Source organism: Poecilia reticulata, linkage group LG9 (assembly GCF_000633615.1).
Source record: "Poecilia reticulata strain Guanapo linkage group LG9, Guppy_female_1.0+MT, whole genome shotgun sequence".
NCBI classification, from domain to species: domain Eukaryota; kingdom Metazoa; phylum Chordata; class Actinopteri; order Cyprinodontiformes; family Poeciliidae; genus Poecilia; species Poecilia reticulata.
In genome coordinates, this window is record NC_024339.1 from 15,373,842 (window position 1) to 15,394,512 (window position 20,671).

Consider the following 20,671-nt stretch of genomic DNA (forward strand, 5'->3'; position numbering starts at 1 on the left):
GGGGGGGGGTACTGACATGACACCTGTCATGAACATGAATAAGCCTTCATGAATATTTGACTGCTGTCATAAAGCGTCATTCGGTAAATTATGACATTTAATACCAAGTTGACATTCAAAATGTCTATTATGACAACTTGTCATTAACCAATAAATCATTACTGGTATAAATTTGTTATAAAAGTATTACTGATTGCACTTTAAAAATTAGGTAACTTTATGTTAGTAAAGGTAAAACAGTAATTATTTTTTGGTTAATGTCAAGTTGTCATAACAAAGACATTTTGAATAATGTCAACTTTGTATTAAAAGTGTCATCATTTACCGAATGACGCTTTATGACAACAGTCATAAAAATTCATGAAGGCTTGTTCATGTTCATGACATGTTTATGACAGTGTCATGACAGTCTTATTCACCCCCCTTCAAATAATGTGTTACCATAAAGTTCAGAGCAATAACTGCATGACTGTTGAGGTTTTATGGCGATAAATCCCAAGAATTTAAAATATGTTCAGAAGCTCCTAAAATAATTGTAAAAATTTCTAATGTATAATCTTATAAAAAATATCTTCAAAAAAGAATGAACGGCTGAAATTAAATTGTCAACAGTATTCTGATTTATTAAGGGACAGCTGTTGCTTTATCTGCTCAACAATAAACACAATAAATAAATAAAACCTGCAAAACCATTTCAAATGTTTTGGGTAATCAATTGTTTTCTAATTTGTTGATCAAATTTTTACTATTCCTGTAGTCATGGATCAAACAATAATTTCAAGGGTCACAAATGGCCCTCGGACCACAATTTGGTCAACGCTCCTCTATATGTACCACCCGATTCAAATATTTGTAATTAAACATACTGTATCTGAGTAAAAAATACTAATTTTTTAGTGCGTGAAAGAATAAAGATCAGAATAATTTTCTATATTTTGTTTTATTAATGTTACACAGTAAAACAAGAAAATACATGTAGACATTTATAAATAAATGTATATAAATCTGCAAAATTAGGACACCCTAACATTCAAGATGAATGAGAATGAGTCCTTAAATTATTTATACTTTAACTGAGTAAAACACTTAAAATGAGCCAAATGCTCAAAATATGAACTTTGTGCAGATGAATCATAACTATAAATTTAAGAGGTACATTAAATTGATTTAAAGAGTGTAGCTGCTTTTAAATGCTCTCCTATCATGATATCATGAGGTAGGTTTAACCTGAACACATCTGTGACCACGTTCAAGGAGGACAGAAGCTGTGTTTCCATTACAAATCTGCGTCAATATCTCTAATGTTGAAAAACACAATGTCACAATTGAGATGTTTCCATTAAATAACAATTTAATAACTTGAATAAGTTTGTTCTTAAATAATTAAAAACACCTGCGCCATCATCCTTTAACTACTTGCTGTTGTCTTCTTCGTGGTTTTCACCAGTCGCAATATCCGGTGGTTTTTCCGCTGCAGTTTTGTAAACCAATAAGGAATAAACCAATTAACCAATTTCAATACGGCCAAAATTACCCACTTCATCTTATCGCTGAAACTTAAATTGTCGTGTTTTTAAGTAAATTTATTTTCAAAATGTCAAGTTGTGTCATTATGTGGTCAATGGAAGCACAGCTACCATTGACCAGTGGGATGCAGTTCATAAATAAAATGGGTTCAGAGATGCTGAAGAGGATTTCTCTCTCGTTCTGATGGATGACGTCATGTTGGATGAATCAGGAACACTGATGACGATCTTCAAGGGCTGGAGATTAGTTTTTAAGACGTTCCTCTTTATTCTCAGGATGAATTTGTTGATTTATTTTTGTTTTGGATCTCAGCTCGGCCTCCAGCTCTACATGGCAGCCACCCAGTTTCCCAGCATCAGGGAGGTTATAAAGCCAATCACGACCACTATGCTGTTGTAGATGGGCCCACTGGACGCTGCAGCGTAGTACTCCATGTCTCCAGAACCCTCAGGCTCATAGCCGGGCCTTGGACGGTAGCCGCCTCCGAATTGAGGGGAGCCATACCCCGGTCCATAACCCCCGTATCCACCATAACCGCCATATCCCCCATAACCTCCGTACCCTCCGTACCCGTATCCATACCCGGGACGGCTCAGGGCTGACCCAACCATCGCTCCTCCTATTGCCCCTGCAGCTGCTGCTCCGGCTACTTTCCCCGCACTCGGACCACTTCTCTGGACCTGGACAGGTACGGGTCTGTAGGACTGACCGCCCCATCCACGGCTGTAGCCGCCGCCACCGACTCCTCCTCCTACGCCCCGACCGAAGCCACCGCCTCCACGGCCGCGACGCCCCTCAGAGCTGGGCAGCAGGGCGCAGAGCAGCAGCAGACAGAGGGACAAGGTGACGGGGAGCTTCAGCAGGTTCATCTTTATATGTCAGCTGCGTAAATAACAATAGAGGAGAAAAACGGAAAAACAATCAGTGCATAAAAACGTCTCTAAACTAAAGGTCTGCAACCTGAGCTCCATTGGCTTCAGCATGTCACCATAAGCTAAAGAGAAAACAAGCTTTAAAAGGGGATTTATTGGGCAAAATTCACATTTTGCACGTTTTTATACTTCCATTTGGGCCTCTACTGCTTCTAAAAACAGTCCAAGTATGTAAAGTACACTGTCCAGCTAGTTAATAAGTTAATGTTTTCTGGTGTCTGGTAAATGAGCCGAGGAACCCATGCGCTGTACAATGGCTACTGGAAAACACAAGTGTAGAAACCACTTCCTGCATTCTTGTTGGTCCTCCTAAGGAAAAAAATGACAACACGGCTCTGCTTTTTGGGCAAAATAACAAAATGTGGGGCATTAATAATAAAGGCTTTACTATAAATCCATAAATAATATCTTGGACCATACGCCATACACTGTAAAAAAAAAAAAGAGTAAAACTTTCAGAGGAGCACTTTTTGTCTAGGGGTCAAAAAGGACGGATGCTCTAGCACCACCTAGTGTCTGTTTGTGCACGTCCCTGATTGGAAATATCAGATTGCCTGTTAAAGACACTAGACTTATCACTGGTCAAATTTATTTATTTTTCTCTGTTTTAAAAAGATTTATTTAAAAATAATGCAAAGGTAACTAAAAATGCAACCTTTAGGAGATTTTCCTAGGTGTTTTTGTGTAGGTGTTTATACACATAACCTCTTTACAAAAAATGACACTTCTAACTAATAACTAATATTCTCTTTCTGAACGTATTTTGTTTTGTGTTAATAGGCTACAAATGACTTTTTTATGTCATTTTCTATAAAATTAGAATCTTCCATTGTAGAAATTGTACTGAACCCAAAAACAAGTTAAAACAAATTATTGTGGTTATTATAATTTTGTTTCAAAGAGTTAAGTTGCTTCTGTTTAAATCAAACGTGTTTAGCTGGACTGAAGGCAGAAATGTCTCTTAGTGCTGTAAAGGCTGCTGACCTCTGACATCAGCAGAGACCTTAAAGCCATCTTTAAGAAATAAAAACTTCCTGAATTCCTAAATGTACATTTAACATTAAACAAAAAATCTGAAGCACTTTGTTTTCAACTTAGAAACTTTTGTATGTATAATTTGATCAAATTAAGATGAATCTTCATATCAAGTCACACCAATAAATCACATGATGACTATAGAAAATGTCTGGCTGGGTTTTCTTGCACAAATTGGTTTTATACAACCAGGAAAATAATACGTGCATCTTTAGCCTGGACCTTTGAAGACCTAAAGAAGAGCGTTTTTAATCCCGCTTTGACAAACACGTCTTACATAAGCAGTGCAGCACAAGACGACAATGGAGCCAACGTGAGATCAGCGCTTTCATAATCTCCGTGTCCTTTTAATTTGGATCTGGCAGATTAAGTCTGTCTTTGCATGAGTGGGACGAGGCCACTGGCCCGGTAAACAACTATATGAGGCATCACTGAGCAGATAGCACAGCTACTTTTAGAGTATTTATACTGAGAATAAACGATAAACGGTACTTTGGAGGAATGCATGCAAATAAAAAATGTGATGGACCAAATTAAAGACAAAATTAACAGATGAAGTAAATATTTGTGGAGAAGAATCTAATATCACTGCTACAACACACAAATAAAATATATTTATACCTTAAAGTAGAATAAACAGGCGTTATATCATATAATATAACTTACTTTAATTAAATCAATAACAAATAGTAATTTAGGGCTAAAATAACTTTAATAGTTGTACTTTTTTGCTTATTCTGACTGCTTCTACTTTTACAGTACACTTGTTAAGTTTTACCTTAATGAATGAAATGCATCTTTCATTTGTTGTTTTATGATGTGTTTGAAATATAAATACTCTGAGTCACTTACTCCAGGAATAATCCAGACTGAGATTAAAGCTACTGCAACTCAGATTGATGAAGATAAATCAAATTGTTTGTAGCATAAATTACACTTTTAAGAAATATCTTTGTGTCTTCTAATAATAAATAATGCAAAAATGTAAGAAATTACAACTCTATATTTCCATAACTGCTTGCATGTAGTAGTAAATTAGGTTGGATGAATATTTAGACTCACCTGCTAGTTGTGGTAAAAACTCGGTTCAGACGTCGCTCTTTGTTTCTGGAGACTTTCACCCGATGCTCCTCTGACCGTCTGAAGGAAAGTCTGAATCACGGCCAGCCTGTTATCCTCCTAACGATCTCCGTCAGGTGGACCGGTGTCGCTGATACTCATTGGCCAGGCGAGCGGTAAGCTGCTGGAACGACGACGTCGCTCTTAAATACCTGCGAGAGCAACTGAGGCAACGTTTGTTTCTAATTCGGTCTAAATTAATAAACCTCTTAGAGAAGACACTGGAACGAGACTCAGCTCTCCTGAAGCTTCCACTTGGTTTGTATCTTTAATAATGATGTAATGATAATGTACTCTGGTGTAAAGATCTATTGGACCTCTTAATGATTTCTTCAACTTTTTCTCAAAAGCAGACCTGGATTGATTTATTATGATAATATCAACTCTTTTCAAATCCTGTTCTCTTCTTGTCTCTGAGAAAAGACAAGAAAATAAAAACCAGTGGAATCCTCAAAACTAGAGATGTGCCGATCAAGTTTTTTTCTGTCGATACCGCTCACATAATTTATTATTATTATTATTATTATTATTATTATTATTATTATTATTATTATTATTATTATAGTTTTATCATAAACACTACCGGTTACATTATGTGGATAAAGGAACCATGAATTCACCTTAATTTAGACAAAAACTTGTTTTTAATAACTTTTTCCAAGAAGAAAACTAAACAAGACAGGCATTCTGCAAATTGTACTGCTATTGGTAATACTATCTTTAACAGACTGATAATATATGAAGGCTCTGAAGAGGCTAAATAATGCAAAGAGCCAAAATAAAACCTCTCAACATTGCCAAAAAATTCAAGTATAAAACTTAACATTCAAAGGCAAATACAGGATCCATTACAATAAACAATCCAGAGTTACTGAATGAAAACTTCCTGATAGCATGGCGGCTAGCTGATTACTGCTAGTTCTGAGTGGCTGTTTCTGACTGAGAGGAGTAATTATGCAGAGCAGGGAGGAGATTGATTATTTTTTTTAGAGATTATCTGTCTCATGTTAGGACAGCGAAAGTTTTAATACGTATGTAAAATGTATTTTTTTAGGTTAGATGCTGCAGCTTTAAGCAGAGGTTCGGTGTGAGAGTCACTACCAGGTGGAGCAGAAGCGGCGCTCCGTCTGTGAAATATTACTACCTGTAGCGCGTAGCAGCGGTTCAACAACGAGAGCAGAACCAGCGTCTTACATCGCAGCTCGAAGACTTAAATAATTTTGTGGGTTATTTGTTTAGCTTTCTTACCGTCATACTAATCCGGGTGAGTGTTTGTAGCTGTGCGCTGCTTTACCTGCTATCTGATCCTCCATATGTCTTTTTTACTGCAGTGACCCTCGATGTAGCCAAACTCCGTCAAGTATGGCATTGTTTTTATGTCGTATTAGCTTCGTTGTGTTGATGCATTTTGACGTGCGTCAATTTTCCGCTGTAACACGCAAACTTCCCCATTCACTCAGTGCGTTATAGTTACACTTCGCTTAGGATTTGTTGCTGCGCGTTTGCGCAGTGTGAAGGAAAGAGGAGACCAGCTGCACAGGCAGGCTGCGAAATGAGATGCAGGTGATCGGTATCGGCAACAAGAGTTAATGATCGCCGATCATGCACTTTTTCACAAAAATCGGCCGATTATGATCGGTGACCGATCAATCGGCACACCTCTACTCAAAACGTTTGTAAATTTTACTGTTTCCACAAAACCCTTTCTGCTTTGCATCTACAACAGTTTCAATGATCCCCTGCCCTCAAAATGACTAAAATATTCAACATATAGATTATTATTGAGCAGAAAAACAAAATTCGCAATATTTTAGAATTTTTAAATTAAAAAAAATATTGATTTTGACTTTATGATTTTGACAAATGCGGTCCAAACTAGATGATCTGAAACATTTAATTGTATCAAAAAGCAACACAATAAATGACATTATAATCATTAACTTGAACAAAACAATTACCTAATATGAACACATTTTCCAAAGACAGATTTTTATTAAATAATATAATCACCGTAATAAACCCCCAAAGCAAACAAAAACAAATGTAATTTTTGAAGGGGTGGAATGACATCTTCACGCTTACAAGCCTTGAAAGTCGACTGTATGTTTTGTAAAAGACAATACAAAAAAGTCACAAACTATAAACAGAGTCACACAGAAACTCTGCAGGGTGCCGTCCGTGGAAAAATGTTAATATCGCGACAAACGTACGCAAGGTGCTGCTCAAACTGTGCTGCTTTTAATGCTTGTTTAAAACATTTCAGACATTCTCCTTTAAACACCAACAAAGTAATTCACAGCTTTAGTTTTTTTGTTGTGCTTTTTCGACTAAATCTTTCGCTGAACATGAAGAAGAAAATCCCACAATCTGTCACCTTTGGCCCTTTTTCAAAAATCAGGTTTTTAACATGATACAAATCACAAGAATTGTAAACATCTGTTTAAAAAAGCAAGCAGCTCATTCAAACATTTACCAAAAAAAAAACAGCTAACAGTCAGCCTGCGTCTGTCTGTAGGAACAAAGTCTGTAGATAAAAATTCACTAATTAGCACAATTATTCTGGTTTTTAAAAATACTGAAAAAATCAAAGCGTAAATAAAATGAGCTAGACTTTTAGAAGAAGGCAAATAATAGCATAAAATCTGTAAAACCAGTTTGTCTTTCCTTTGAAACAAGTTGAACGTGTAAATCAGCTTCATGAAGTGATTTTAGTTTTGGACGTAAATGTCAGTCAGTTCACCTGGTTTACAATCTTGGCAGCTGCTGGTTGTAGTTAAAATATACTTGTGTTTTGCAAAAGTATTCACACCCATGCAACTTTTCCACATTTTGTTATGCTGCAACCTTAAACTTCAGCGAATTTTACAGGGATTTTGTGACAGACTAACATAAAAATGAATTGTAAAGTGGAGAAAAATGATATGTTTTACAAACAAAATTGAAAAGAGTGTGTTCATCATGAAGACCAAGAAACACAGAAGACTGAACATGGGAAAAATGTCTTGTTATAAATAAAATTATTTACCAGTGGAACTACTACTTAAAAAAATCAATATTAAGGAATTATTATTGACTTAAAACAAGCTCCTAATTCTTGCTGAAAAGTTACTTGTTTTGTCTTGTTCCAAGTGTGCTGAGATATTTGCCCTAGAAAGTTTTGTACTTTTGCAGTTTTGTTTAATAAGATGCATATGTTCTGGTTAAAATAGCATTTTCATTTTTCAGAGAGACGTTTTTCTCGAATATAAAAAAAAGCGACCTGCCATCTGCGTTCAATGCTGCAGTTGCCTTTGGGACATCGGCCCCTCGTGCCCCCCTGATCCAGCGGCCGTGCTCAAACCCCCTAATGGCTGGCTGCTGTAATTTCTGCTAAAGACAATTCTAAAAAAGTATTGACTAAGACACTATTCAGATGTTAAAAACTAAACTTAAGAGTTCAGTAACATTTTTGCTCCACTTTACAACAAAGCCCAACTTTATGCTGCTCTATCACATGAGATCTCGGTGAAATATCTTCAGTTATTAGATGCAACTTAAAAATTGTGAAAACCAAACATTAAACTCACATTACAACATGCAGTCATTTTTTTGTCTGTATCAAAACAAACATAACATTCAGTTTACAGAACAGCTAATGACAGCATAATCTGAGCGTTGGGATTTATCAGTGAAACGAAGGCGGCTGATATAAATTCAGTTCTCAGACTCGCCCGGTTCAGGGAGGAATGTAAATGCAAACATTGGCATCTGCGCTTGGATCTTAAAACCTTGTGCTTTAGGTCAGTGTGATTAGCTTCGGCTCTTTTTGATCATTCGTTAGCATTTTGTGCTTGGACGAGGTTAAAATAGGCACTTTACTATAATTATGTCACATTACAGCTGTGCTTGATTAGAATAAGGGCAGGGGATGTGGCCTCTTATTTTAGGCTCAGGAAGCTTATAAAATAAAAATACAAATAAAAAAGGTAAAATCACTCGAGCCGTGTATGTGATGCCATACTGGAAGACAGCAGAAGAGTGAACTGGAGGAGTTGGAAAGGAGAAGTTCTTGCCTGATCGACGCTCTCTCTCTCTCTCTCTCTCTCTCTCGGTGGCCGATGTAAACAGTTCCTAACAGTTTGTGCTGGAGGAAATCCTCACCTTCATTAGGTTAAATACACTTCGCTCCTTCTGGAAGACCACGAAGCTGCTTTTCTATTATACACCGCAGGTAATTATACCTATAAGTATGGTGAAAGAAGGAGGTCAAAGGTCATTTAAAGAAGGAATATTTATTACTTCGGATTCTGCAGCTGTTTAGGTTATATGTAGTGTTTATGGTACCTTCTTCTGAGCTTCTGAACCTCTCTGTCTTCTTCTTCCTTCAACTTGGTGATGAAACTCTGAAGGACAGGCATCTCAAACTTGATATACTGCGCCACCTGGTGGAAAGAGAGAGAACTTCACCAATAAAGCGTTTATTAACTAATTTAGTAATCGATTAATCACTAATTGGACTAGTCAGACTCTAAAAGAGGATATTTGCTTAAAGAACAACAATCAGAAAGGTAATTAAGCCAAAACTATGCAAAAATATATGGATTTTTAATTTGTCTATAAAAATATTCTACCCAGAACTCCTCAAGTGGGACAGTTTTAGCTTCACCTGGTTCAAATTCTCTCCTACTGAGCACCTTTTGTTATATAATTTTTAATCAATTAATCCAATAAATAATCAACAGATCTGCCAAACATTATATTGATGTTAAGTCAAGAAGAAAGCGTTGAGCTTTTAGAAGTATTATTTTAGCCACAAATTATCAAGAGTTCACAGATGGAATAATATGTAATTTAATTTTAGTCAATAAAATGTTTATTTAATTATTTAAGAATTGAGTTCAATTATTTGTTTATCTGTATTTTTTTATGTATTTCTAATTTTGTATAAAATAAACTTAAGAGCTTAAATGAAAAATCTGCTGATTCTGCCCATTTCTTATTCGATTAATCCATTAACTGTCAGAATAATCGACGGTCCTTACATCAAAGTAAGGTGTGTGATTGTAGCTGGTTGTGACTTACATCATATGTGACCTCTTCACCCAAGTCTTCCTCCATGAGGAAGACTTTGCAGACCTGCTCACATGGACCCTGAATGACTCTCAGCACCAGAGGAAAATCAGTTCGCTTCAGCTTCACTCGCTCTGAAACACCAACGCATCATTAATGGCTCAATTAGCCAAAATTCACTCAGACAAAGCATATACTCTCACTGGCCACTTAATTAGGTACACCTGTTCAATCAATCACATTGGAATAGAAAATAAATTGTATTCAAGAGTTTTAATCCAGCGGGTAACAAAGGTGTGTTGATGTTAGAGATCACTCAAAATAAGCAGCGTTATGTTTCTCCTTTAAGACAAATTTTATGAATTTCTCAGGTATTTGTCAATAGCTCTAAATATTTTAAACGCTGTGTTTCTAATGTGTGAACCGATCTCACTGCATCGCTACAGGCTAACAAAGGTCAGGGATTTATTTATCTGTTGTTACATAAGTCTTAAAAATAAAGAAACAAATCTGTTTTCGCTAAATCGTTGTCTTCCTTCAAACAGCACCTGTCACATCTATTGATGCCCAAACAGCAGGGGGAGCCGTCAAAGAATCAGAGTAACTCCTGTTTCTGTGATCTCTTTTCACCAGGCTGCATACCGTTAAGTGGAGCCGAGCAGTTCAAACCGTAAATCTACCACTCGCTGCCAGATGTTACCATGGAGGCAATAAAAAACAAAAACACAGCGTCGCTTTTCTGCTGCTGGACATGCTGTGTGTAGTCGCAGCTGCAAACAATCCATCCTTTTATCCAGATGACAAACGGCAACAAGAAAAGTCAGTGTAGCTTTTTCCTGCAGGGCAACTCTGAGCTTCTACAGCAAATAAAATAAAACTATTTCCACTGCAGAAAAAGAGGCTGCAGCCATTTAAACCCTGACTGGGCTGAAGATAAACTTTTATAGAAACGCCTGATTTTAAGAAAGCAGCAGGACAGATGGAGAAAGTTGATCCAGATTAACTCAGTGCTCACGCTTCATTTCCAAACAGCTCACTTACCTCCACTTGCATGGACAAGATAGAGAGCAAAATCATCCGGGCTGTTTTCGATTTTAAACTTGTTGAGGAGAACCCGGAGCACCTGCGGTGTGGTCATGCAGCTGTTGATCCTGGCATTAGTAACTGAGCCATACGCAGGCGTAAACACGGCTGTCTGAAAACAGAAGCATTAAACAGTGACGGTTTACATTTGTGAATTATATTTTTGTTTCTAAATTATTGGAGGTTCTCATAGAAAAGCACCTTATGGTTGTAAAAGTGTCCATTGATGGAGAATCGATGGCGTCGGATTTTCCTCTGGTCGCTCGGAGACCGCCGCTGGCCGCGTCTTAAGACGCCAGCGTCACTTTTCGTCCGGAGAAGCTGAGCGGAGCTCTCACTGTCCTCTGAACAACGACACAAAATAAATACATTATTAGATCACTAATTATTATTACATCACATGCAATAAATCACAGCTGCTCTGTAGGTTACCTTCATGTGAGATCTGTAAAGAACATATCCTGTATTTAAAAATCTACCAGGTTTTTAGGTTTCTACTTGATTTTATTTTATCTGTAGGTACTTTTTAAATACAGTTTATATTGTTTTTTTTTAGACATTTTTATATAAATAGGTTATATTGTGTTACTGTGCTGCTGTAATAAATGAATTGCCCCACTGTGGGATTATTCACAGTGTTGATAAGAGAGAACACATTTTGAATGGATTGTTAAACTAGAATCTTACAATTCCAATTCCTGAGAAAACAATTTGTTCAAATTATATTTTATAAAAGGAAAGAAATTTTCTAATAACTTTTACAAACAGACAAATGCTCCACAGTTGCTGATCTGACTTCTTGGTCATGTTAGAAAACAAAATCTGTGAAAAACGTCTGATAAAACACTTATAAACCCCCCCCCCAAAGATTTGTTAATTGGATCTCTTTAAAATGACATGAACCAAAACATAAACATAAATCTCCTTGTAAAAATTACACCAAACTAACTGATGATGTTTATTAGATGATAGAGTCGCTGACCTTCATCCGTCTCCGTGTTGTCTTCCTGTTTACTGTCAGGCGGCGTCACTTCCACAGTGGGAGGATTTTGTTCTGGGATCTGCTGACCGTCTGTGTTGTTGGGAGAACTGCAGATATAAAAACAAGAAAGTTGAGAGAAAAGGTAAGAGCTGAAAAATCACAAAACTGTAAACATAGCAAGCATAAAAGTAATTAAATAACACATTTCTGATTCAGAGCAAAACCGACTCTTTGGTTCTCAGTTTATTAAAGACAGAAAGGTGAACGAACTGGGAGATATTTTTACACAAAACAATCAGAAATATCAACACGCTTTTCTTTCCATAACATGTTTAATGTGAAAACATGAAGGTAGATTTTACCCTCAAATAACTGTCTGTTGTTACACTTAATTTGTTAAAATATGTTATCATGGTGTTGTGTCAGTTGAGCTGTTCGAAAAAATCCAGGAGAAATAAAAGTAAAGATTATTTGGAGATTTGTTATATTAAAATGTCTTTGAAAAGTTCATTTTTCATTTAATTTAATTCAAAAGGTGAAACTCTAGATTCTTTATACACAGCATGGTATAATTAAAGTGTTTATATTTGCTAATTTCGATATTGATGTCAGTTCTGTTTCTTCATGATTTAAAATGTTACATAAGACAAATAAAAAGCTTTTAGTGGAGAAATGTAAAGTTATTGGAAGGACTGCTGATAGCTGACTGCCCTTAACAACTTTCACAAGACTGGTTCATGTCATTGCTCTTCATAGAGTGCTCTACTGAAGAATACAAAGGGAAAGTTGAATGGAAGGAAAACATCTGAGAGAAAACGGTAAAAACCAGCAGGGATAACTTCAGTTTTTAGAGGATTGTGGAGAAAACCCAACTCAAGAAATGGAGTCAGATTTTCTAAAGCCACTCCACACAGACGGACCTGAGCTACACCACTCCAAAACCACAGATCACTTTAGGAGCACTTTACCTCCAACAAAGTAAGATTTTCAAATAAAAATTTGTTTACTTTTAATTTGGAGTGCTATCAAAACAACCTGGGTTTCTGTTGGACCTCAGCAGAATCACAGGCAGATCACCTCCCTGCTGCATTGATGCAGTAATTCATGCATAAGGAGCCAAACCAACTATTGTGTGAATAAACTACAGAGTGAATGCACATAATTCTCAGTGAAACAGACATTTTTGTTCCAGAAACCTTTTTTTTTTTACTGGTGTTATGTAATAATTTATTAAAGTTAATGGAGGATTTCTGTAAGACAAAATCATCAAAATTTACAAAATAAATGCTTGAAATATTAACAGTATTGTATTAATATTTAAATTTTTCAGGTTTTATTATATTAGAATCACTGTGTTTTAAAAATGTAAATATAAAATGAATAACTAATAAATTAAAATAACCTTTTCTATAACATTTCCATTTCTTAATGTATATTTGTATAGCTTCAAAGCATTGATATGAGCTGTGTGCAGCAAAAATAATTATGAATTCACGTAAATAGATCTGTTAATGGGTGATGACAAACCAAACTTTAAAGGTTCTTTGTGTTTAGATTCTGTTTAATTATAGATTTAATGAGCCTATCTCAACAGAGATCCATAATCTGTAACTGTCCTCATTATCATTTCCGGTCTGAGTGTAACCGGATCTGTCTGGTTTCACTTGCCCTTGGCTGTCCAGGTTGCAGCCTGAGTGCCAGGAGGTGGAGGATGGCGGCGGTCGAATTCGCTCGTGGTCATCCTGCATCTGAAGTCTGATTGGCCGCCGAAGGCCCCAAAAGATATTCAGCAAGCCTTCGATGATCAGCTCCTCTTCTTCCTGTTTGGAGACACAGACACTGATCAATGTCAACACTCTTCCAGCAGACAGTTATTAGGCCTTTGGGGCAGGAGGAGTAATGAGTCTGGAGCATTACGTTGAAAAAGATTGCAATCAAAAGCGAAAATGTCAAGTGCAACAAAGAGTGGGGCTGCTGGGAATGTTGTGTTCAAAGTTAAATATAAAAGTAAGAAATGGCTGTAATTACTTGCCTCTCTGTGTCGGAGCTGGAGATTCTGCCCCTCATAGTAAAGGTTGTATGTTTTCAGATGTGAGAGGATTGCTGCCCTGAAGACATAAAAACTAAATCACTGAGAGGAAAAATCTATTTTAGCTCGAGCCAAGAAAACACCAAACAAGACAGATGAGCTTAAACAGATTTACTGCGCAGCCAGAATTTAATCAAAGGCTCATTGGATTCTTTTCTTTAAGATAATAAAGCAGTATTGATATGAAACTTTTCTAGAGCTGCTGGGCGTCTTATCCAGCCCTGTATATGTGCGGATCTCCTGTTGGCATTTTGAGTCCAACTTTATAAATAAATTAGCTTCTGAAAGCGCCACTGCTCATCAGTAAGAGACAGACTTACTCCATAAAACAGAACTTAACTCCTCATGCTAAGCTGATGTTACAAACATGGATTTTCCAAAAAGCTACCAAAGAGAAGACTAAAAATCAGCAAACATGTGTGTGTTCATTATTTACTTGAACATGTGAGAAAGTGTTGAAGTGAAACCTTACTTGCTGATGAACTTTTTCTCTCCGATCTGAACCCCGTCCTGTGTACCATCCATACTCGGTTAGCATGAGAGACTCTGAGGAACAAAGAAGTAAACAGTCAACACTCATTTATCAGTCTCATGACTCCTCATGACAAACTCAGAGGCACACAGAGGACATTCTGAGGAGCAGGAAAGCGACTGCAGAAAAAGAAGAAATAACAAAGATCGTATCTTATTTCCTGCCAACAATTCCCCTCAAGATCCTAAGTGATAAAACACCAAGTCTTTTTACAGAACCAAAACATTTGGTGCTTCATGGCGGAGGAGAGCAGCTGTATTGTTGCTCTTTAACTCTGCCGTCTGGACAGAAGATCCAGTCATGCAGCTGTTTGACGTGGCGGTCGGTTTCCTGTGGAGTGGACTCAGTGTGGGTTTGTGTGAAATCTGGCAGGAACGAAGCCTCCGGAAGCACAAAGACAGGTGCAGGACACATGGGCCACCTGCTGCTTCACATTATTTCAGCTGCTTAAACATTCATCATTCTGCAAAGACACAAAATCTTACCCAGTAATGTTGGTCTAGTTGCTAGTACACCTGAAATAAGACAAAACTGACTTAGAAGTAACTTTTCAGCAAGACATAGGAGCTTATTTTCTCTGAAAAACATTTAGAAACCACTGCACTGAGCCCCATTGAAAACCTCCTGGTTATTCCACCAAATATTGATTCCTGAACTCTTCCTGAGTTAAAACATTAGTATCGCTGTTTCTAATTTAATATTAGCTTGTTTGATTAATTATTGGAGGTCTGAAAGAACGGCATCTTTTTTGCTATTTTCACCATTTCTCATTTTCTGCAAATAAATTTTAAACATTTGCTTGGAATTTCAGACACATGTTGTCAGTAGTTAATGGAATAAAAGAACAATGATCAATTTAATCAAACATATACCTATAGAAATTAAAATCAAAGAAGCTGATAATTTTAAGTAGTCTCTCAATTTTTTCCAGAGCTGTAGTTGAAAAAATACTTGTTCCATTATTTCACCAGCAATCTGCCATTTTTCCCATGTTATAAATGAAATAATTTGCAAATGGAACAAGAACTTTTTCATCAATATAAAGGAATTACTGACTTCAAACAAGCCTTTATATCTTACTGAAACGTTACTTGTAAGCTACTTTTGTCTTATTTCAAGTGAACTGAGGTATTTTCACTAGAAACTAAACCAAAATTACTTGGTAAGAGTTTGTGATTTGCAGTGCTGACACAATACAGAAATAGTTTCTTTACATTTCTGCTAAACATTTCAGAATGTTGACAGAGGGGATTTGAGTTTCAGGAAATAAACAGCACAAATATATATTTAGTTGAATATCAGAGGCTTATATCTACATAAGGAGTATGTGTTGTACAAGTTTCAGCGATCTTACCACAGAGGAGACAGCAGTTTTTTGTTGTGCCTGTGTGGACAGAGAGCACAGGGTCGGATCGGTCCAATCTGGGTCAGGTGTGTCAGGTTCTGGGAGTCTGCCCGGTCCAGAAAAAGCCCACGAAGCTCTTTTTACTGTGTGCGACACCGAACAGATGGGGAAGAGCGGCGTTGCTTAAAGGAAGTGCTCCCCTTCCGTCAAATGGCTTCCTCCTTTGCTCAGTCAGTCACACAGGAAACTGACTCTACCCCTCATACAGCCCAAAACTTCCTCAATTCAAACAGCAGATCAACAACCACACACCAGAAAGAGAATGCAGCTAAACTCTCATCGCCTCTCTGGGATCGGACAACAGATCGGTGTCATCAGCACATTTAAACACAGTGAGCATAAACAACCCGAGGCTGTCGATCTGTGAAATAAATTAAATATTAAACAGCAATTAGCCAGGTTCAACGCCAAGCGCCATCAATATTTCAGCAGCCATATTAGGCCCGTGGAGCGCCCCAAACCTCACCACCGACTGACACAATGGCAGCCATTAGCTTCTGATATCATGTATCATATATTGTGTTCGAAGGCGGCTCCGCTCCAGCATTTATTAATGGGTGATGCTTGTGTTCTGAGACCAGCTGTCAAACCAAAACAAAGTGCTAACAGTTGTGGATCGACTAAACCTGCAGCTCTGACACCAGGATCTAACCAGCCGTGTGACCTTTACAGCTGAGGCAGCATCATTAAAGCGTTCACATTTAACCATGTCAAATGTTCAAAGCATGTCAAAGTTTCCTTCTAATTGTCAAGAATAAATATTTTATATTCCATTATGTAGACTTTAATTAGTCTGTGCTGCATATTTTGACTAAACGCAGCCTTCAAGTTGGGGATTGTGTTCAAAAGAAAAAAATCAGGTTTGAAATACTAAGTTTAAGTTGTGCTAGAATCTCGGAGGAATTGAATAAAATATATATATATTTTTTCTTAATTTGGCATAAAAACTATTTTGAATCAAATGTAGCATCAAAGCTGCATCAGTGCCACTGGCACCACAGTAAATACAGATAAAACATGTAAATTTTTTTTTGTCTGGCATTTAATCTGAAATATATGTGCTGTTTTAGGTCAGTTCATTTTACCAAAATTCTTCCAGAAGCTTTGCAAAACTATTTGCTGGTATACTGGGTCCATTCCTCCAAACAGAACCGGTGTAACTGAGTCAGGTTTATTAGGCCGCATCGCTCACACGTCTTCTCATGTTTTCACTGTGTGATATCACACTGTTGATGTTATAGCTGTGTGATATCAACTCCAAAACACTCACTTTGTTGTACTTAAGCAACTTTATAAATAATTGCTATCTTTAAGGTAATTGTATTTTTGAAGGATTTAATTTAATTTAATTTAATTTGTGTCCAAGTTTAGCAAAATACCCACTCCACATGGAAAATATTGGAAAGTATTTTTAGTATTGCAAGCTTTTACCATATTTCAGAATATAACGGCAAGGGTCATGATGTAGTTGTGTTTTTCAAAGACGGGGCCTTAATTTTATATATTCAATTGCTAAAACGTATGGCAGCCTTCATACATGTAAACGTCTGGCTTTGAAGAAAGCAATAAAAATATTCTGACATAAATGTAGTCCTAAAAAAGAAAGCTTTTAATCTGATATGTCAAACGGTGACTAAAAAAGTGGATGTTTCTTTTTAATTCAGTCTTATAAACCTCTGATTTCACACACTTCTTTTCTAAGCAGAACTTATTGTCTCTGTGAAACAGATTCTTTTGAGATAAAGACGACGGCCGCAGCAGATCCAACATCAACCCAACTGCAGACAGCCTGACCCAAGGCTGACCCAGTCCCGTTTCAGATCCCAACGTTCTTCTTCTATGTGCTGGAAAACGGTCCAAATGTAGAATATATTGAGCGTCTGAATCCCCCTGAGGCTCATTATAACGTCAGCCAATCCTCAGACTCCATCTTCTCCTCTTACTCTCGTTGTCTTCACTTACTCTGTTGTTTGGATTGAAACCATAAAATTCAGTTGATAAAAAGTATTTTCTTTTTCTTCTCCGAAATGTCTACAAACCTCTCGGTCTACAAATTAATTAGCTTTCTATCAAACATCCTCTAACGACGACCTGACTTTTCTCTCCACGTTCTCTCTTTAAAATGTCCCCTCCCCTCCTTATTTATTGCCCTCTCACCCCGTCGCCTCTAAACCTCCTCAGTCAACGTCCTTGGTGCTGAATAGCTGCAAACCTCCTCCTGTTTCTCTTCCAAACCCACCAACAGGGTCTCCGCTGTCTTTCAGCGTCCACATGACTACTGCTCTGTCTCACCATTGTCATTACTGTCATAGCAACAACACAGAAACTAAACCACACACAGACCTGCAACAGAAAAGCGTTTTGGCTCTGCTGCTCTTAATGGGGACGTCAAATATGAAGCAAGCAATCATTTATCCAAAACAAAGAGTTCAGACTGTCTAGAAGTCAATTCTTTGATCCATTTTAATGGTTTTCAGTCAGTCTAGAAAGATTGTGAACATGCACTCTGAACTCTATCCGGCTTTTTAAATCTTGTTAGCAACAGAATAATTTAGATAGTTTGGATATAACTTTGAAGAAGCCTCTGACTGAAGACACTTTTTCTGTTAGTCTCAAAGATGATGGTTGTCCCATAATATTCTTAATTTTACATAAAATTAAATAAAGGATGCTGCATAATCTTGCTCTCTATTTTTACTCAAAAGTTTACATTTCCAATTTTCTAGTTAAAATTAGCAGAAATGTTTCTTGCAGACAGAAGCGATAATGTGTCAGTTTTTTTGCCCACTTCAGCCTCAAAATCCAAAATGGCTGCTGTTTCACACATTAAATCTGAAAACCAGAATATTTGCACTTCTCAAAAATTCTCAAAACTACAGCATTTGAAAAATACAAACTTCATCGCTATAAGCTTGCATTGCTAGTATTAGTCAGCATAATCTTTAATATTAAAAACTAGCTAATCCCACAGACGTTTTAACTGGAACTAGAGCATGGTTAGGTTGGATTAGATGTCATTCCCAGATCCAAATTCAGAGATAAATGGGAAGCAAACCAGCAGTGCTTTCTGCTGGTTTGTTGTCTACTGTTCACCAGTCCTCAAAATGTTTTTCACTGTGTGTTTCTCATCTTTTTGGCTGCTGAAGCTGATAAAACCTTAGCTTCCTCATATTTACTTTGCAAATAAATAACAAAATGTATATTTTTGATATTACCAAAGACAGTCTTTGGTAGCCATTGGTACTACTTGTGTCATAAGTTCAGAAGCATCATACTAAGGTAGCCTTAAAAACATCATTAGAGGCTTGATTGCATGATGTATGTCGGCTTAAAGGGAATGTGAGGCAGCATCCACTTTGGGAGCAGCCTCTGTAACTGGCCATGTGTGCTGAGAGGAATTTTAACCATCCCTTGCTTGTTATGTAACCTGTTTTACTAATATATTTATAGCTATGTGGTCTTCCTGGTTGTGGAAATGTCCGATATGGAAAGCATTTTCTCTCGTTTCCGTTCAGGACATGAAACAAAGTGCGGTGGTTTGTGGTTGCTCTCTGAACATGAATAAAACAAAAACGAAAAAGATAATATCTATGGTTTTTGGAGCATACTGGTGGCGTCAAGATGTTTCTGGACTAGCTAATTCCATCCGCTGTAATATTATTTCAGTTATTTTAATTAGACAACAAAACTACACATCCGTTTCGTATCGGAACATCTCTTTTAAACAAATCATGATACGCAGACTGAGCTACACCGACCTGAGCTGGATTTCTTGCCGACTTTAGGAGACTCTTTCTTGGCTCATCTACCGCGCTCCCTCTCGGTTTTCTCCTCTTTTCTCGAGAATCAACCGTCGGCCCACGGATGAGTACAACTTGGTCTCGTGCTCCTGCCGTTGGAAACAATCAGCGCGATGCGCGTGCGGCCAAGCATCCAGGATCTCGTGGAAGGAGGAGGACAGAGGGAGAGAGAGAGAGAGGTCCATCTGTTGTGGCGGGGCGCGTTGCGTAGGAGCGACGCTGGGCCCTGAGGTTAGGAACCAATCAGAGGGCGGGATTTACGAGCCTTTGTTCACGCGGAGATGAATGAAAACATGACAACAATGGGAGAGACGGGCACGCGCACAATGGTCGATTATTGTTATTTAATGGAGTCCTGGACCAGGGGCGGTGCTAGCATCCTGAAGCATCGGGGGGGACAGCCCAGCCAAGAAAATGTTCTAATTAAATAATGGAATGTACAATACATACACTTTGTTCTGTAATTTAAACTAGCTGTAAATTTAGATAAGACTAAATTCATGATATTCGGAAACAATAAAAAACAGGAAAATAATCCAACTAAAATATCAATTGAAAGTGTTGATTTAGAACAAGTACATGAAATAAAATTCTTGGGTGTCATGTTAGACGATAAATTCAGCTGGAAACCACAGATCAGCCTAGTAAAATCTAAAATAGCCAAAAGTGTAGCTGTKATAAGAAAAATTAGTTTCGTCCTGGACTATAAATCTTTGTTTATTCTATATAACACACTCATTGTACCACAGTTAACATATTGTGTGGAAGTTTGGGGGAATACATACAAAACAAATTTACAGCCATTATACGTCTTACAAAAAAAATCAATCCGTATACTACATAAAGTGGGATACTGGGAACACACAAACCACTTATTTATCAAATCAAATACACTGAAATTCTGGGACCTGGTCAAATTTAAAACTACACAATTCATGTTTAAGGTCCGAAATCAAAAACTTCCACACAATATACAGGAAATGTTTGGTGACAGAGAGGGTGGTTATGATTTAAGAGGTGAAGGGTATTTTAAAAAACAACATATTAGAACAACCCGGAAGAGTTTTTGTTTATCTGTGTGTGGAGTAAATGTTTGGAATGGATTGAATGATGAGATT

General features: G+C 37.3%; 2 protein-coding genes and 1 long non-coding RNA gene across 5 annotated transcripts; 1 reads left to right on the plus strand and 2 right to left on the minus strand.

Annotated features, from left to right (window-relative positions):
- Positions 1 to 1,331: 1,331 nt before the first annotated feature.
- LOC103470051 (putative glycine-rich cell wall structural protein 1) lies at positions 1,332 to 4,796 on the minus strand. The gene is made up of 2 exons (XM_008418178.2): positions 4,557 to 4,796; positions 1,332 to 2,409 (listed from the first exon to the last, which is right to left on the minus strand). Exon 2 carries the CDS (start codon positions 2,394 to 2,396, stop codon positions 1,854 to 1,856), a length of 543 nt encoding a protein of 180 aa, XP_008416400.1. The 5' UTR covers positions 2,397 to 2,409; positions 4,557 to 4,796; the 3' UTR covers positions 1,332 to 1,853.
- A 2,855-nt stretch (positions 4,797 to 7,651) lies between these two features.
- On the minus strand, positions 7,652 to 19,785 carry rassf2b (Ras association domain family member 2b). 3 transcript variants are annotated; one of them, XM_008418175.2, is made up of 12 exons: positions 19,512 to 19,785; positions 15,703 to 15,836; positions 14,834 to 14,863; positions 14,289 to 14,362; positions 13,760 to 13,835; positions 13,396 to 13,547; positions 11,728 to 11,834; positions 10,947 to 11,089; positions 10,704 to 10,857; positions 9,675 to 9,796; positions 8,937 to 9,034; positions 7,652 to 8,833 (listed from the first exon to the last, which is right to left on the minus strand). In XM_008418175.2, exons 4-12 carry the CDS (start codon positions 14,339 to 14,341, stop codon positions 8,764 to 8,766), a joined length of 975 nt encoding a protein of 324 aa, XP_008416397.1. In that variant the 5' UTR covers positions 14,342 to 14,362; positions 14,834 to 14,863; positions 15,703 to 15,836; positions 19,512 to 19,785; the 3' UTR covers positions 7,652 to 8,763. The 3 variants fall into 3 exon arrangements, with proteins under 3 accessions (XP_008416397.1, XP_008416396.1, XP_008416398.1); XM_008418174.2 differs by lacking the exon at positions 14,834 to 14,863 and having other exon boundaries at positions 19,512 to 19,782; XM_008418176.2 differs by lacking the exons at positions 14,834 to 14,863; positions 15,703 to 15,836.
- LOC103470049 (uncharacterized) lies at positions 11,784 to 17,749 on the plus strand. Its single transcript, XR_534441.2, has 3 exons — positions 11,784 to 11,869; positions 12,484 to 12,705; positions 17,482 to 17,749. It is a non-coding gene; the product is annotated as an uncharacterized LOC103470049 (long non-coding RNA).
- Positions 19,786 to 20,671: the final 886 nt, after the last annotated feature.

Excerpts from the sequence above, each read along its gene's own strand:
- LOC103470051 (XM_008418178.2), bottom strand. The coding sequence starts at position 2,396 with ATGAACCTGCTGAAGCTCCCCGTCACCTTGTCCCTCTGTCTGCTGCTG.
- rassf2b (XM_008418176.2), bottom strand. The coding sequence starts at position 14,341 with ATGGATGGTACACAGGACGGGGTTCAGATCGGAGAGAAAAAGTTCATC. Across the intron at positions 11,835-13,395 it reads TGCAACCTGGACAGCCAAGG|TTCTCCCAACAACACAGACG; the intron begins GCAAGTGAAACC and ends TTATATCTGCAG. Across the intron at positions 10,858-10,946 it reads GACACTTTTACAACCATAAG|ACAGCCGTGTTTACGCCTGC; the intron begins GTGCTTTTCTAT and ends TTCTGTTTTCAG.